The sequence below is a fragment of the Achroia grisella genome, unplaced genomic scaffold (genome assembly GCF_030625045.1).
Source record: "Achroia grisella isolate CSIRO2021 unplaced genomic scaffold, CSIRO_AGI_Agris_v1 utg807, whole genome shotgun sequence".
NCBI lineage: Eukaryota > Metazoa > Arthropoda > Insecta > Lepidoptera > Pyralidae > Achroia > Achroia grisella.
Window position 1 is genome coordinate 2,878,970 of NW_026713028.1, and position 18,832 is coordinate 2,897,801.

An 18,832-nucleotide genomic window follows, 5' to 3' on the forward strand; every position below is an offset into this window, starting at 1 on the left:
GATATACAATATTATCTAATTAATTAATTAGAATTATGTGGAGCATCATATTACAAAAAACGTAGATTTGTTCCCACAACATTACAAAATTTTGGCTGCAGTGAAAAATTTTGGACGGGTGAGAGAGTCCAAATCCTCAGACGGTTGGCAACACTGGATCTATATACACTTACAGTGTACGTCGTCAGTAAACTGTCAGCCAATGTAGCACAGTAATAAATCGAGCTGTCAATTTTGTCAAAACATATATCAAATGACATTTCTTCAAAAGCGAGCGAAAACTACTTTCAAAGACTTTTTAAGCGTAATTTTATGAATAATACACTACCAATGTTATAACTGTTAATTATAACACATGTAATCATAGAACTCAGTGTTTAAAGATTTTATAATACTATGGCATTAGTGTTTCAGTGATTTTACATCGATGTTGTAACAGAATTATATATAGCATCATGCCGCCACGAACTCGAGGCAGCAAAACAAAAACTTTGAAAGAGAATAAAAGTGTTGTGGTCGAAAACAAATTAAAAATAAAACATAGCAAAGTTACGAAGATACATAGAAAGGCTTTAAAAGACAAAACTAATTCAGTATCTGATGATGACATGTCTATACAGAAACAAAAACAAGTTATAACAAGTTTAACTTCTGATCAACCGACCACTGTAACGGAATCTGAGAGTAATGCAAGACCTCGTCGTGAAAGACGATTGCCTACACGCTATAAGGAAAGTGATTTATTGAATAATTTATCAAATAGCAAAAATGATACTGAATTGGAAAGTCATTTTAAAAGTGACTCAGAAATACAGATGAAAGACACTAAAACTTCCAAATTACCGGTCAAACCTTCACCAAAAACTTCACCTGTTTCAAATTCATTTAAGACACCACAAAAAGTTACACAAGTATCAGAGTCCAGCTTAGTAGTTAATCGACCAAGAAGATTATGTAGGTTACCTTCTAAGTTTGATGATCACTCTCTGAGTCCAACCAAATCTGTTGTGGTACAGCCATGTCATGCCAGTACACCAATATTACAGAATAAGACTTCTAAAACAAATAAAAATCTTACTCCCAATAAATCATCTACCTCAAAAAATTTAAATAAGGAGAAAGACAAAATTTCACCTATAAAGAAAACTCCACAGAAAAGACACATACAATGTTCTAAAAATACAAATATTTCAGATACAAACAATAATGCCAATAAAATCTTGCTAAGGGCCAGAAGTGATACTAAAATACCTCATAAAAACATCTCTGTGAAGGAAACGGTGACAAAGCAGTCTAGTAAAAAAGCTCTAAACAAAATAAATAACAATTATTCATTTAAAGTTCTTGAAGAGAAGCCTTCATCTGACAAATATGATAATCCAGATGTTTATGAATTTACCTATGACCCTAATGAAGAACCACCACCAAAGAAAAAACGAAAGAGAGTGACAAAGAAGAAACCAGCACAAGCTAAGACTGTTATTTTCAAGAACAATTATAATGCAAATTTGAACAAAGCTCTGGCAGCTTTGAAAACTGTTGTTACTAAGAAAGTAACAGTACCTGCAGTGGAAATATGTGCTGTTAATACAGAAAAAACTGTAAAGGCATTGGTAAATGTGAATAAAATAGATACAAAAAAAAATAACCATGAGAATATTCAAACAAATATACAAGATAAGGATGTAATCAGAATTAAACCTACTAAAAATATACAAAATGTTGATAACATTATTAATCAAGTTCAAAATGTTGAATCAATTCATGAAACCATTAATAACTTGACAGTTCAAGGTAGAAACTTTAATTCTATTAGAGTAGAGGACATTGCTGCTGATTTTGAATTAGACATGGATCATGATATAAACTACTCCCCAGTCAATTCACCCCATAGACCAAATACGCAAACACAAGAAATAAGTTCTGTTAGAGAAGAGAGGGTTGTTCAACCACAAATACACAATAAAGACCCATTGAATCTTCAAGAAGATCTTAGTTTCTTTGATGACATTCCTGTAGCAAGCAGTAGTATGAATATCTCAGTTAGACAGGCACATGCCAGTCCATGGCGGGTTGAATTTGGAAACTTACCTATAAAATGGCATGCAAACACTTATGTGAAATCAAATATGACTCCGGCAGTTGAAAGTTCATTCATAAATTCTGAGGAGAACACAAAGAAACATGTCTATACCAATATGTTACCACAATCAGAAGATATATTGCCAGTAACTGTTCTAAACAGTGAGCCTAACTTGAAACAGACTAGTATAATATCATTTATAAAAGAGGTAGCAGAGAAAAATGCTGCTAAGAAAAGAAGGGGCAAATCAGATACACCAACTAAAGTAAATAAAATGTTTGAAGATTTATCTAATATGCCTGGCAGTACACATACAGCCTTACATAAAACACCTACTAAAGGATCAAAGAAGATAAAAGAAAAAGTTGACACTCCAAATAAGGAGTCAGTAGATGATTTACCAAACAGCAGTAATGATAAGGAAAATCAGTATGAAAATTTGAAGAAAGCAAATGTTTCTGAAACAACACAAAAAGATAAAAATGCTACATTCTTTGGTTTTGATGACAGTGAAGATCAGGAAAATGTTTCTCCAATAAAAATTAATAACCCTAGAGTTTTGGCACTGAGGTCCCGTGCACGGGCTGCACTTCAAGAAATGAATGCTCAGTCAGGTCCTACAAGAGCATTATTGCCTGTTGCTGCTAAATCTAAGATAGCACCAAGTTCTGATACCGTAAATCAAATTTATGAAGGAATGAAATCTGCAACTGATGCACCAATCATTCCAGATAAGCAAGCTGAAGCTGAAAAAAATAGACAGGAAATAACAAATACCAATAATATATCTTCTAATTCAGAATCAAGCGGAGATGAATCTCAATCTGTACATTTGTTTGAAGATTTGGAAATCATACATCATCAAAAGGTTTGTAATTGGATATTATTTAACTATTTTATTTCTCCAAATGATCTTTGTTCATTATGATAAGTAATAGTAACTAGATTATATACATTCCAAATTATAATTGTGTAAGATTCCAACAAAAAATTATGGGCCTCTTTTATGGGGAAAGCTATTGGCATGCTGTGATGGTAGCACAATATAAGGTTTAATTTCAGGTTTTATTCTCATCCATTGGCATATTATAACTTTGGTGATATTTTACATCAAATTTCTTTTTATTAGTTAATGTGTGAAAATAAATAAATATACACATACCAATATTTCCCTATAAGCTATTACTTATTTATATTGTTTTATTTTTTCAGCCATTACGAAAAAGTTATGGAAAATCTAAAAAAGTGACATTCCGACAAAGATCTGTATCTAACAGTGATGTGCAAGATTCAGATGCAGAGCAGTCAGTATCAAGTGACGAAGGTGACCTCACATTCACATTTCCAAAAGCACAACCTAAAAAGAACACTAAAAACACTAGAAAAAAGCCTAGCAAGAAACAAAATAAAGCAAAGAAAGAGGTAATCTATGTTTCTAAATTTCATTTTCAATTGTGAGTAAGTTTTCTTATATTTAAATTTTGTACCTTGTCTAAAGCTAAGTTACATTATAAATGTGAGTAAATATTATAAAAGTGTGTTTGTTTGTGTGAGTGTGTTATATAACCACTGTTCATAAAGATTGGCATAACACACTGCATTTGATATTGAGAAGAATGTAAGAAAATATAGCTAGCTAAGTTGTTGTCTTTTTAGTCATGATTTTGAGACAGTTTCTGTGATACTTTTTCTAAACCATTTTTAGTCCTTCTTCACTTATGAAGATGGATACAATTCCTACCTCCAATATAAAATTGTAGACATAAATATATTCTTACCCGCAAATGTCATTTTGCCATATAATTTAACCAGGGGTATAAAAATACCCCTAATATATATATATATATATATATATATCTATATATATATATATATATATATATATCTATATATATATATATATATATATATATATATATCTATATCTATATCTATATCTATATCTATATCTATACCTGTTCTCAGAAACGGCCAAATACAAAACAATTAATAAAAATCGTTTAAGCTGCCGTTTTAACCATTAAAGAAGATAGCCAAGTTTCCACACATAATTTTTGTGATGTCACAAATGCTAATTGTAGCGGAATTAAGCAATAATTTACATCCATTAAGTAGTTAAATTGACTTTTGCAAAATAACACCTAGTTGGGTACTTCTTATTCATTATCATGCAATCAGTCTTCCAGACTAAGCAGGTTCATTGACTGTAAGGGGGTATAATGATGTCCTACTTACTTTATTTTTTAGACCTGAAAACTTTTGAAATAGAAAAACAAACTGGTTTTTTGAAAAATTATTTTAATTACAGACTGAGATCATTTAAGATTTTATTAAATGTATGATAATTTATTTTACAGGAGGAGGCAGCAGAAGCATGGGCAGCTGGCTTTAACTCCATGTGTGAAGATATTGAAGAGTTTCCATTGCTTGTTGAATAGTAACTATTCTTTGAACTTCAGGTATACACATACATACATTTGGTACATTCGCCCAAGAACCACCACTTGTTATTTTAAATATTTTACTAATTAACTCTTTACTCAACTGAGAATATTAATATAACAGTATGTTAGAAAGAGCATTCCAATTACACAATCGTATATTTATTCTAAAAGCAATGTCTTCAGGGTCCTAAAAGTAATATTGTACATATCATTTGTGATTAGATCTAAAAATATCTAATAGTATTGTAAAATGTTAATTAAACGAAACTGTTAAAATATTAATATTGAATATCTATCACAGGATCCATCGAAATTAACGTTTTATGAATAAGACAGATAAGTAAGTAAAAACATACATTTGTCTATACAATTACTTATCCCATCAGATCCATATATTACAGGCTTGACACTCGTGAATTTGAAAATAAATCAGGTTCGATGCCATAACTTATTATTTTAAGTACAAAATGGATACCTATATAAGCGTCTTTATAGCAATAAAGTGTGTTTTAAAATCAATAGAGACTTTATTAAATGACTAAGAGTCACTGTTTGAAGTAACTTTACGTTATATTTTGTAGGAAATAAGAAATAATATTGTAAGACAATGTCGATTAAGTTGCTTATATGTTTAATCATTATCATGTTTTTTAAGTATCTAACGGGGTATATGTATATAATTTATTATTATATATCTATATTTTAAGGACAGGTGTAGTGTTATAATGTCATTGACTTTTTTTGTAATGGATGACAATGGAATGGGGCAGCCCCTATGCTAACAGTATATGCTGGCGATAAGTTAATACAATATAAAATAATTACTTCTAATGATGAAACTCAACTAGATCTTCATTTGATATCTCTACAATAATCATACATAATTCCAATTGGTTTGATATTAGTTATGAAACATTTGAAATATTGCCATAAACAATTTCTACTAAATATAGTAAAGTGTTATAATAGTTTAATGTTGTAATTTACTAACAATTGCATAAGGAATCTTAAGATAAGAATCATAAAGATTTATTTGATGGTGTGTCGTTTTAAATTAATATTATGTAATTTTAACAATTTTTAGCAATAAATATTTATACATATTAACTGGTGTATTATTATTCGTCGCTTTTTTTTTAATAGATTTATTCTTTATTTATTGTATGTAATATTTTTTTATTCTACCGTTCATTCGGAAAGCAGACTCAACACAAAAAAACGAGCAAGTAACTTGCGTGTTGCTCTTTAGACTAAATGTTGCCAATACAATACATATTCAAGATTTTGTGTGAATATAAATGCGAAATAGCAACAACAAATTAAAGACCAGACCAACTTTTGTGTATCTGCATGTCAAATTGTTAATTATTTGATTTAAAAAGAGATTTACCGGGTTATAATTTGTCATTCTGTTCTACAATTGAACAATTCAAGAAGTTTTTATGCAATGTATATCTACTACGCTGTAACTTGCGTAAAATATCTTGCTGTAAAATATCTTGCGGGTTAAAATATCTCAGTAATAATTCCAGTAGTTATATTTATAAGCAAATTTGAATCCGGGATGTGGTAGTAGTTCGGCAGTGGGCGAGCGTACCATCTTCACGCCTGTTATACCATATGGTTTGTCGAACTGTCGATGTTTTTGTGTACCTACGCAATTACAAATTGCAAGTACAAATACATATTACTATACTTCTAACAGTGCCCGTAATAAGTGCCTTAATTACAAAAAAAAGTCAGTTATAAAATAATTAAAATCACGGCTTGTTACACTTATATAATAATGCATTCTAAAATCAAGAGATGGCAGCACCATATCGGAAATCAGTCTATATTCGTAGTATAACTAGTAGATAACAGGTGGCGCTGTTTGTCTTAAGTATATTGCATTTGACCAAAACTAGATAGTTAAGTTTATTCTACGAGAACCCCGTTCATGTCAAATGTCGATAATGATGATTATAATAATAATTAACATAAATACAGTAAAATGATGACTATTATCATTTGACCTTGTTCCACAATTCAGCAGTCGTAGACTGTGGGTAGGTACTTCAGTCACACCTATTTTAGGCGCTAAGAAACTTGCTTTTTGTAAGCTGTTTCGTTTGTAGAGTGCGAGTAGGTTGTGAAAATTCATGATAGGAGGCATGATATTTGAATCCTATGGAATGGAAATGCATGAGTGGTGGTGATATTGTCACATGATATGATGTTAGTGATGTTCATGTACTTATATAGGCAACGAGGATCGCTTAGCATCAGGTGGGCAGTCAGCTTATTTACCATTCCAATTACATAAAAAGATATGATATATATCGTTAATAAATAGTATAAAAATGCCTAAGTATATCACGAGTAAGTACAAATAACCCAATTTGAATGCAAATTTGTAGTCTATCAGAATCTAAGTAAATATTTTCGTAACTGTTTGAATTAGGTATACATTTTAATTAAATATGGAATTGAAAATGGACTGTATGAAACAAAACGTTGTTCATGATGTAAAAATTATTATTTTATTAAGTATATTTTTTTATCAATCACATTACTATAATCACAGATAACATAATATTGCTATAATTAAAAATTAATTCCATAAAAACCTGTGACATATTATTATAAGTATTGCCACAGAATAATGATCAAAGGAGGTGATAATGCGACGGTCTTGGTGGTCTAGCGGTTTAGCACATGATAGCGGGTTCGATTCTTCGCACGATGCAAATGTTTGTATTCATGAGAATGATCGTTTGTAGGGGTCTGGGTGTTATCTATGTATATTATGTTAATACTTATAAAAAATGTATTGTAATGTAAGTATTTATATCAGATTTTTAATACGAACTTTGCTTAGCTTCGGACTAGATGACGATGTGTGAATTATTTAGTATTAAAATAATAATTATTAATTGTATTTCGTAAACATATTTTTCCTATTACCTAGATAAACTAATTAATAATATGAAAACCTACTTTATAAAACGAATTATTTATAGATATTGTTGAGTACGTGTACTTTTATGTTTTTATGTGCTCTGAAATTTGACAATTTTAGTAATAAGTAGTACTATTAATACATTTAATAAACGTTATTAATCCACCTCTGCTGACTATATAGATTTTCAGTAATTAGTAGGAGAATTATAATAGAAAATCTTTTATAATAGGAAACGTAGTGCTGTTTGTCATAGATATATTCATAGAATAGCAATGGATATAGATAATCTATAGCGTTAGCTATTATATATTGATATCGATTATTTGGTCCAGATTTTTACTAGAGACATGAATAAAGCAGTACCTACATGTTCTACCAGTATAAATTTTAATTAATAACTTGTATAATAGTAGAGCGAAAATTAAATTTGCAAAATGAATCGCATCTAATAAAACGAAATTCCCACTCGGCCCTAATGTGATGGCTGACGATATTAAAATGATTGCTCTTTGGCAAATATGGCGGCCGGTTGAATTATACAACGGAAGCAAATATTACCCTGGCAAACATTCGTCCCGGGAGAGCGAGCTAGTTCGCGCACTCAAAATTAAAAGCATACAATGAAAATATAGAACCGTTCGCCGACCCCTGCGATGTCGCGAAAAGTAAGTGCGTTTATACTTCAACATCACTCTTAAAGTTGCAGTGTTGGGACGCATTGTTGTCAATAAAAACAACAGTTGAAGTGTGTTTTTTGTCTATGGACACTTTGGTGTTGCCACTCGAAAATAAATAGCACCGCGGTAACGAGCAATATGCGTTAACAATCTGTAACAATGTTTTGTCTTTACAATCGATTTGCTCTTGTTTGATATTGTTCTGTATAACGAGACGATAACGGCTTGATTTTGGCTTTTAATCACTAACAAACAATGCCGTTTAGTTTTGGCTTGGTAAGCTTTTATTGAAAATTTTGTACGTAGGCACATAAATGTGCATAATTACACTTGTATAGTTAGTAGGTACCTATTAAGAAACTGTTAGTTTAGGTGTTGGAACTAATGGTCAAACATTTAAACTGATGCTAAATTAAATAAGAATAAATATTTAAAAATGTTGCATAGTGATCTATTTTAATTTAAAATTCAAAAATATAATATAATACGAAATACAAAAATATGTATTGTGTGAGGAAAGAACCTGCGCCGTTAAAAAGTGTGTGAAGTGCTATAGCACGCACGTCGATAATCAATTTCAGTTTTTTTTATTTATTTGACCATAATTCTCTTATTGTCAATTTGCTTTAATTAACTGCAATATTTTAATACCATCTACTCTATAGCATGTTATTATTTTATACTTAGGTACCTGTTGAATTCATTTAGTTCAGTTCTCAGTATCTTTATTTTTTTATTTCCTTGTATAGATTAAATGTTTTAAAATTTCCATTAGTAAACTGCAGTATAATATTACACACTCATGATTACTAAATTCACATCTGTAGATGAATATTGGTGATGGCTAATTAACCTAGTAATTAGTATCTGAGCTTTATTTTTATTGAGTTCCCGATTTACTAACTATACGTATATCTAAATAATGACCGCATCAAACTGAAAATAGTATCTGAGCATTAAAATTTTTGTATAATCTTATTCTTATGAAGGTTTTCCACAGGCGACCTGTATAAGTAAGCGTCATGTATGGCGACCTCCGTCTAATAGAGAGAGTACCTACCTACCTCAATTGTCTTGCAGGAGCCGGTGGATGCATCGTTTTTTTAAAGAAGTAGGTACACTTCTTTAAAGAAATCACAATAAATACTTTAATGTTATATATCAATGTAAATAAATGAAGAAAACTGAAAGTCGCTCTAATTTATTTTAGGTGGCTATTTAATATTCTCGCTACTCTCTCTCCAATGGTAATTCAGCAGAGTCCCTGTCTTAGAAGTTATGAATTTAAAAAGTGTCGAGTCGTCTTTATCTCGCGACAAGGTTGAGATTCGTCGTTTATAATTGAATATATAATAACCACCCCGAGGGCCGGCCTAATAAATTAACAATTTGGACTATTTCTGTGATTTAATTAAAGGATAGCACCGCACGCAGCCAGGTTGTTCAGGTCAGGAATATTAACCACAATTTTCGGTCAACATTCACAAAATTGACACGTCAAATATTTGTCGCTTCGCCCTGGGACCACGTTAGACGGCAAACAGAATCGTGTCTGGTCCTCCCTTAATTTCCGATGTTCCATACCATCGGGCTTTGTTGTAACTCAATTCTAAAGTCATACGCTTTAAGTCGAGTTTTGTGTCGCCGACGGCGGGCGAGATAGCCGCTTGTCAAAACAAAATGGCGCTGACTGTGTTTGAATTGGGCCGTATCAGTCGCTGGCGGAGATTCATTTTGTCGTGTTGCTTAAGATCGTAGTAGTCTCCAACGTATTGTCTCTGTACACATGGTGAGTGTGTGCCGGCGTGTTAGGCTTGCATTTAAAGCTAGCTACAAATTTGTTGTTTCAGTACAAATACAATGATGATATTTGTTTGCAGTTAGACTTTGCGTTCGATCGAGGAGTTTGTTTGGCAGCGCGCTGCCGCCCTACTCATGTCGACACTTGTAAATTGATTAGCTTGATTACCTCTTTCCATTGACTTTCTCCAGTTCCTTGTGATCTCTACTAAGTATATCTACGTTTACGAATACAAACCAATTTGGTTACTTTAGGCCTATTTATTTCGGAAAGCTTAAATATTTTCTAAAACAATCTATGATAGATATCTATTGCATTATATCAACACAATAAATGTGTATACTATAATAAATATATTCACGCCTCTCAAGAGTAGGGTAGAACGATTTTTATAGGTAATATTATAACAATGCTGGCTTTGATATTTTTATTTATGTAATTGAAGTGGTAACCAACTCAAGGGCCACATGTAAGTGAACTACGGATGTCATTAAGTGACGTGCATGGTACCACTCATGTGTCTCAAAGTACTAAGATGTCATTCTTTATCCTGTAATTTCACGGCCTTTCGTGGACGTGGACAGGCGAAGACGTCTTTTTACAGAATTTACTTCTGTAAAATAAATTGGCTAATAGTATACGTTGGCGGGGTAATAAAAAGATGAAAGGGTGAGATGAAATACAATCGCATCACTTAACGTGTCATGGCGAGTTCATCAGAAAAAACCAACAGACTTGAAAGACGATGCTAGCAATGAAACTAATAGACCACGTCACTAATAATACATCCACACACCTGAAGAATAAGCAGTTAGATATACCTAGTCTATAATGATGATTATTAATTTGCATTAAGTGTACCGATTGTTCGTGATTTACAAATATAGGTATCATAAACTGTCTAATATATCTTTGTAAGTCACCAAACTTATTTTTTACACAAATAAGTTGAGTTTGAACTGCTGTAAATGACACCCTACTAGTAGGTACTACCTAAATGATTTCCACACGTTTGTTATTGAAGCAACAATAATGATTTGGGTGAAATTTAGTAAGTATACTGTATACAGATACGCCTACAACTATATTACCACGTAAGATACTCTGTACTCTAATTCACTTAGACAAAGCCACGGAACGAAGTTAGTAAGAAATAAAATGAAGCTCTCTATCACGGCTGCTTATTTATATTTAATCCTCAAATTTACCTTTGATTAAAACCACATTTGTAAGGTGTAAATATCAACTTTCAAAAGAGGAGCATACTTAACAAATATTATATTGTCAACTTGACATCGCGGCGGTAAATATTAAATAATATGTGTACAGGTAAATAATACTGTCGCTATACTCGCTAGCCCGCGTATGCGTACCTGCCGCTCAGTGTTGCCATTATTATCATAAACCAAACACGCCAATATTTACCCACACAAACAAGGGCGTAATTTTTAAATAAATTGTGGCATTTCGCGAAATTGCTTCCGCAAATACATTTGTGGACAGCTGCCGTGAATGTGAGCGTAACTTTTTTCGGACCATCACTCCGCTATGAGATGTAGGTACTCCATTTAATTGTGTAATTTGTAAATATACTATTAAATAAATAACTATTAATAGTACACATTATTGTGTGCCATGAGCGTTTATGAGTATGTTTTATCGATTCTGTTCAGTTTACTTTTGTTGTATGAATGGGTATAGTCCGTAAGTGAAAATTACACTATTCGCCGTTAGATGGCGATATGTAACCATAAAATATTATTGTTTAAATTCAGATAATGTTGTGTTCGGTTGTAGATACTTAATTAAATAGTTAAAGTTATTTATATAAGTTATATTAATTGTAATATTTGGATATCTCTTTATTAAGTAATAAATAGTAATTTCTGTCAAGATACTTACTACCTAGGTACATTGCGCTAGCTCATATAAACGTAAAAGAAGTAACTAATGCTTAATAAATATATCTAATAGACGTATTTATTTTTCCTATTATACATGTCAGTAAGTAATTTATTAGTAAATTACTTAAATAAACATTTTATAGATCTAATTCTATGTCATTAAATGAAGTAAAATTCGTAAACTCTACACAATCTTGTAGAATTTTGTAACAAAGACACTTTGTAACTGATAATGAATTCAATGATTTGTTAACATTAGGTATTATAGTGTCATTGCTATCATTTACAACTGTATTTGCATGTTAGTGTACTGTACTGTACAGTAGGTACAAAGTTAAGGCCTAAGAATATTTCAAACAGAAAATATGTATTTACAATTTAATTATTATTATATACCTACGTAGTATATAATATGTGTAGGTATGCGAATCTACAAAATAACATACAATCAATATACTCGTAAGTAATAGGCATATTTCTAAGGTAATATAAATTACAAATATTGAAGTAGGAATTTTGTTTTGATGTAATAAACTCATTAAAATAAGTGAAAATATTATTGTATGTATCTAATATCTCAAATCAACAAGATATAGAGGCGGCCATCTTGTCTCGGATTTCCCGCCATTGCGCCAAGGTACCCTAATGTTTCGTGCAAGAAAGATAATCCATGGATTGGCCAAACTAAACGCAATCGCTTATGGGCGTGGGGAGGAAACCGGTATCCAATTTCGCGATCATAGACAGCACTCAAACTAATGTGATATTCTTAAAAATATACGGACAATTTCACATTATGTATATGTAGATATGTGTGTACTTGTAGTTTATCCCGGGAATGAAATATGAATATATATATTTTTGATATTTCTCCTTTAAATAGACAACTATCTATCTATATACCATCTCTCTGCCTACTCCGACGGTATCTGACGTAAAGAAAGATATATGAGGATGATTTTATAATAAGTTGGATTTAAAAAATAAACCATATGAAACATTCAAAGGTGAAATTTGAATTGAAGTAATTTAAACCTATTTTATTCTGTTATCATAGAGTACCTATTCTTTAACAACCATGTAATTAGGTAGACATATGTATACTACAGAGTACCGTTGTGGTCCGTAAATATGTATGTCCATAAAAGTCTTATAAAGAACCATAATCGATGATATACAATTTCACGATATTGTTTGTTCACACTTACAGTAAGTAAATCAATCTACCTAGGTGAAGGTAGGCACATTTGATAGGGGGCGCCTTCGTTTCATTTTAGTGGCAGATGCGCTCTCGTTTATTTGCTTAGGATGCGTTTCGTTTTATCAAAACCGATGCTACGTCTAGAGAGAATTGATGGTAAACTTGACATTATAATTTATTTTAAAATAAGTAGAAATAGACATGCATACAGATTCTATGGCGTTTAATACAATCGCGAGTAGTGAAACAAATGCAAAAATTGAGGGTAGGTTGATAATGTGCAGTAGGTATATTATAAGTATAATGAACATACAACGGACTGTATTCTGAAGATTTGTTCGACATGATGCCTGGCTACCTTTTACCATCGCATCGCTCGCCGTCGACCGGGAATCCCACACCACACCAATACACCCATACCCAAATGTCAGAATCTAAGTGGTCTCGGATAGTGCGGTTTCAAAGGAGCTTCCTCCTGCGTGCACTTAGACTGTGGATTAAACTACCTGCCGAGGTTTTCTCGCGTAACTACAGCATGGGTTTTTCAAGAAAAGTATATAGGTTTTTTAATGGCCGGCAACACACACGCGACACCGCTTTTGTTTCAGGAGACCATACGCTACGGTAACCATTTACCATCAGTATGTATTATGTAATAAACAAATTGAAACTTCGTATTTATATCAGTTGTCTTAGTACCCATAACAAAAGCTCTGTTTAGCTTGAGTCTATATGGCGCTATGTGAGGTGATCTGAAACATTATTTTTATTATTTCCATCCCACTCATATAAGAACAGTTTAGTCTACAAGGCGATCTGTTTAACAATAGACGTCATTGTACAAAGACAGACAGACAGAAGTGATTGTACAAGGTCTACTTTAGTAAAAGATTGAAAACGTTTATTAACTGAAAATCAGCGCTGTGGTAAGTAGCTTTACAACAGTATAAATGCTGTGTGGGAGTCACATTCAGCGTTACTAGTATGTACCTATTTAGCTTTTAAGTTGTATAGTAAAAAAGATTACTGTAATGTTGAATAAATGTCTTTATTATTACTTGTTATTATCATCGTTGCTGCCTCACCAACACAGCCTTCTCTTATTATTATTATTATATCAACCAAATGTCGTTCACAACCAAAAGATGCTTTTAAACACAAGTAGTTATAAGATCTTTAACACATCTGCGTACCCCCGGATCATTAATTTATAGGAAACTTAAGTTACTTGTAAGGGCCTTAAGCGGGTCGAATCTACAATTTATGTAAAACGAGCTCCACGAACGGCAAACACTGTGTTGCTAATACTTGCAACTTAAGTGCTAAGTAGATTAAGTACGTACCGAGTAGAGGTTCCGCTACTTAGCTATCTATTACTTACCTACTCAGTTATTGCTAAATGACTTAAAACGATATTGCTTCATGCACATGACCGTAGTAAAAGATGCATTAAGTATAGGTACGTTAACTGCGTAGCAGAAGCACTTAAATTTGCATTGATTTTGTTACGTATTGCGTCAATCTTGTGACAATACTGACAAGTGATTGTCAAGTGATGGCTGATTGATCTGTGTTGAACATATCAGATATATAAATTCATTATCGACGAACTTAAAACTATTAGTAGAGAATAGGGAATTGTTTATTCAAATAAACTTACGGTTAAGCACGTTTGAATAGTAATATTTAATTTTTAAATTTCATGTTTATTATTCAATCGCATTGTGTTTTTTATTAAAATTGAATTACTGCAGGCATATTTAATTATCTTCTTTAGCCATACACTTTTGACAGAGTGGTTGTAGTTTTTATGAGATTGTCTATTCGGTCGTTCTTGGTATCCTTAGACATATTTCAGAACAATTTACTATGGATCGGTACTTATTATTTTTCCACCGATTCCCCGTTCAATTCCGAGGTTGGAACCCGTGCCCTCAGTCTAAAGTCGTATCCGTCAGGTAGTGGCAAGCAGCCGCTCCATAAGTCCTTCCTCGGGTTTGGAGTGCCACCTGCACTCGCCCCCTATTGTTCGGTGAGAATGCCAGCGGTGGCCAACAGCATTAGAATAATTCGTGTTTTAGCAATAAGTTCATTTTGACTTTTGACTAGTAGTTTGACATATTGATAGTTGCTTCTGTAAATTTCCCAAATGCTCAATAAATATATAAAATCTATTGACTCTTCTGTACAGTTCTTTAAATAATGAATTCTGCATGCATTATTATAACAGTTGTAATAATTGACCTTATTGAGTATTTTAAAAACTGCAGTTTATTATTCATACATATATATTTAAGAACAGTACAGGTTTGATGATTGCTTTGTTGCATACTAAATAGTCAAGCGGTTTATGTGACTAGAATGACAAGCACTTATGTGGAAAGCCTGATGAATCTGATGGAAAGTGGTAATCCACCGGTCGAGAAGTGGTTATGTATGATTGGTGTTAAAAGGAGATTTTTTTAATACAAATAGAAGGACTATAGTTGTAGTCATATAAAGCAATGTTCTAAACTAAAGTTTTCAGTTCTTTAACTCACTGCCTAATTTTCTGACAGATACTTCTATTAATGTGTTAGTCTTACGCCTACTATAAGTATCAATCATAATTTCATTATCAGTATAAATGATACAATATTTGATCATATCAGCGTACTAATGGCTGAAATGATTTAGAAAAATTTGGTGCAATAGTTTCGTATATTGGAAACTAGCTACCCGCCTTTGATTCGTACGGTTGTACATGTACCTATTACGTATACATATAAACCTTCCTCTTATATCACTTTATCTACGGCTAAAACTGCATTAAATCCTTTGCGTAGTCTAAAAGATCTAAGCGTACAGACAGCGGTAGCGACTTCATTTTATACTATGTAAAGATATCCTTAGTAATAAGTTAAAACACGAGAGCAAAGCCGCGTGTTACAGTGACCTCAACTAATCTAAAAGGAGAGTCCGTGGATATATGCTGTAAATTCACCGTAAGCGACACGAGGTCGAATTAATTCCAAGTCCCCACCAGCTATAAATAAAGGTCGACGTACAAACAAACGGAAAGTGCGTAAACAACATAAAGCACGGAATGATTGCAATTAAAAACGCATCGCCCAGTCACATGGTCGACGCCATCTTGGGACTTTTAGTGATGGCGGGAAAATGTATTAAGTACTTTTAAACCAGTTTCTGAAAATATGAATTAACGGGTACGTAGGTAGGTACGTTTCTACTAAATAATCTCTGGAACTGGTTTCATGTATGAATCAAGTTATGTAACTAGTTTAAGGATCTAAAACAGGTTTGTGTTATATCTTCGATAACCAAATTTTTTTTTCATGTACGTAATTAAAATGACAAACTATTAAATATTGCCCACATCATGGTAAGTGATAATTATCGCCTACGTACATGAACAGCATGAAAGACATTACGTTATCATGTGACACTCGTGATATCAATCATATATTGCCGTTCCAGAGACCTAAGATGTTACGCCTCTTATCATGTAAATTCATTGCCTACTCTGTACTTTACAACCGAAACCTTAAGCAAAGTAAGCTGCTTGCTACTTGGCGGCTAGGTTAGAATGAGGCATACGTGGAGATGGTATTTTGTGTATTGTGTCTCTACATCTGGTTTAGTTTTTTTTTATAAAATATGATGGTACCTATTATCCTCCAATTAAATAATTTTGAAACTGAAATGTGGAAAATTGTATACAGTGAAGTACATTAGATTAGAATATGTATGTATATATGTGTAAATATAAATTTCGACTCTCGATAAGAAATGGGACAGACTCATTTTACAGATATTCTTACCGATCATACCGATTACTTGGTGTTTATACTCCTCTCTATTTGAATTCGGAAAAAAATACACAGGAAATGTATTTTTTTTAAAAATAGAATATATAAAATTGTCATGATTTATAGGAAAAAAATATCTCCCTTGGAATATAACTACCATAATGCAAAGCGAAACTATTGTTATAATAATCTTTGTAAATCCTCGTAAAACGACGTACGAATTCATCAAATGGTCGACAAAGCGAAATCCCGACAAATCCGTACGCCCCTCGAAAAAAAATCATTACATATTTATGTGGGCCCGCCCCACAGATTGTAATAAGCATTTTTTATTTATAGGCCTGAATTGCCCGCGGTGCTAATATCGAAGATCGAGGATGATCCCAGGATGAAGGGGCTGGGGCCAGGTTCGCCCCGGGCTGAGCGATTTCGCGCACCGACTCGTTCATTTGACGTTTATTGAGTGCAGCTATGTTTGCGAGTAAATTGTTATTGTTTTGAACGTTGTTTGCGGATTTTGAGAACCCAGCTGCTTTAACTACTACTGTAATACCATTTTAGGCAATCAGAGACGCATAAATATTAAAATAACAGTATTTTATAGAAATAATAAATTCCAAAACTTATAGCTTAGAAAAATTACAAGTTGTCGTTTTTATTATTTTTATGTATGTAATAATGTAATGTAATTTATTGTTATTTATATAACTTTAATGCACATAATATAAAAGTACATAAAGCCGACTTAACACTTTGTGACATTATCTAGAAGTCAGCATCCAGCACCCATGGTAAATTGTTGGCAGTGCAAATATAAATAAATAATGTGTGTGTTATGGACTCCAGAGTTCAATTTATACTTCTGACTAACTCTCTGCTAATGGGACTACCAATAATAATCCGAAAAGCGGTGGTAGGTTCGCTCTCTGCCCGTTATATTATAATATACCTACTCATATGTTGATTAATAACTTTAACATTTGACAATGGCTGTGCCTATGCCATCTGGTATTATAGTCATATACATATTACTACAACATTGATTATGAATATATTTACTATGCGATAGTTTCAATCAATATTATTACTTATTATAGATGTTCTCAAATCTCAATACACATGTTAATTGCGTCATTGCATAGGAACCAAGTTTAATAAGTAAACACACAATGATTTAAAAAATACAGTAAAGCGAGTTTTACAGTAATTAATATGGTTCTCTAGATATTATTTCGGAATTTTGTTTAAATATTATATGATAATAAGTGAACAAAACTTGTAAAACCAAAACAATATAAATTTTCACAAAATATGAACTTGTGTCTTTTGACAACATTAATATGGAACAAACACGGTAGTGAATGTTTATTATTACAAAAATAAATTTAGAATTGCCAAAGATGTTGGTTTGGTAGAAGTAACTAAATGGCTTTTTAAATTCTTGCCAAGTTAAAAATGTATAGACGCGAGAAAGCCGGAAAATAGGATTAACATGAAATTCGATGACTAGGTAGGTAATTATTATCTAAATGTATTTATTCTGAAATCAGATTTATATTTTTCTTCAACCTACCTTATACTTAATTCAGATTTTTAATTATTTTTATTACAGTTACATTTTACATTTCCTAACATATACACATATATATCTATATATGTTTGCTAATAAGCATAGGCCTCCTCCTCTCGATGGTCTCCAGTGGTGTATATTGTTAGCAGTTATGGCCCAAGTACCACCTTACCTTACATATACCTATTTATGACCTTTCATGAGATCCAAATTGAACAGCTCTTCAATTCATCCAAACTTGCCTACGCAACTCTAATATGCAGCTTATCTCAATGCAAATACCGTCTAAGTGAAGGGCATTGATATAATGTCCTTTACATCATTGGACGTTTAAATATTTAGTTAAATATATTTTTTACTTATTGATTTCAATAATATTTATAAAATTTTCTGATGAAA

At 32.2% G+C, this 18,832-nt stretch overlaps 2 protein-coding genes across 2 annotated transcripts in view; one reads left to right on the forward strand and one right to left on the reverse strand.

The window, feature by feature from the left end:
- Nucleotides 1–18,832, reverse strand: part of LOC131851726 (unc-112-related protein-like) — a 331,640-nt gene that overhangs the window by 231,997 nt on the left and 80,811 nt on the right. The gene's annotated exons all lie outside the window — the stretch shown is intronic.
- Nucleotides 332–4,546, forward strand: LOC131851725 (uncharacterized). The gene is made up of 3 exons (XM_059202265.1): nt 332–2,951; nt 3,296–3,505; nt 4,441–4,546. Exons 1-3 carry the CDS (start codon nt 456–458, stop codon nt 4,519–4,521), a joined length of 2,787 nt encoding a protein of 928 aa, XP_059058248.1. The 5' UTR covers nt 332–455; the 3' UTR covers nt 4,522–4,546.

Coding starts and splice junctions, on each gene's coding strand:
- LOC131851725 (XM_059202265.1), top strand. CDS start 456: ATGCCGCCACGAACTCGAGGCAGCAAAACAAAAACTTTGAAAGAGAAT. Junction 2,952..3,295: donor AAATCATACATCATCAAAAG/GTTTGTAATTGG, acceptor TTATTTTTTCAG/CCATTACGAAAAAGTTATGG. Junction 3,506..4,440: donor AAAATAAAGCAAAGAAAGAG/GTAATCTATGTT, acceptor TTTATTTTACAG/GAGGAGGCAGCAGAAGCATG.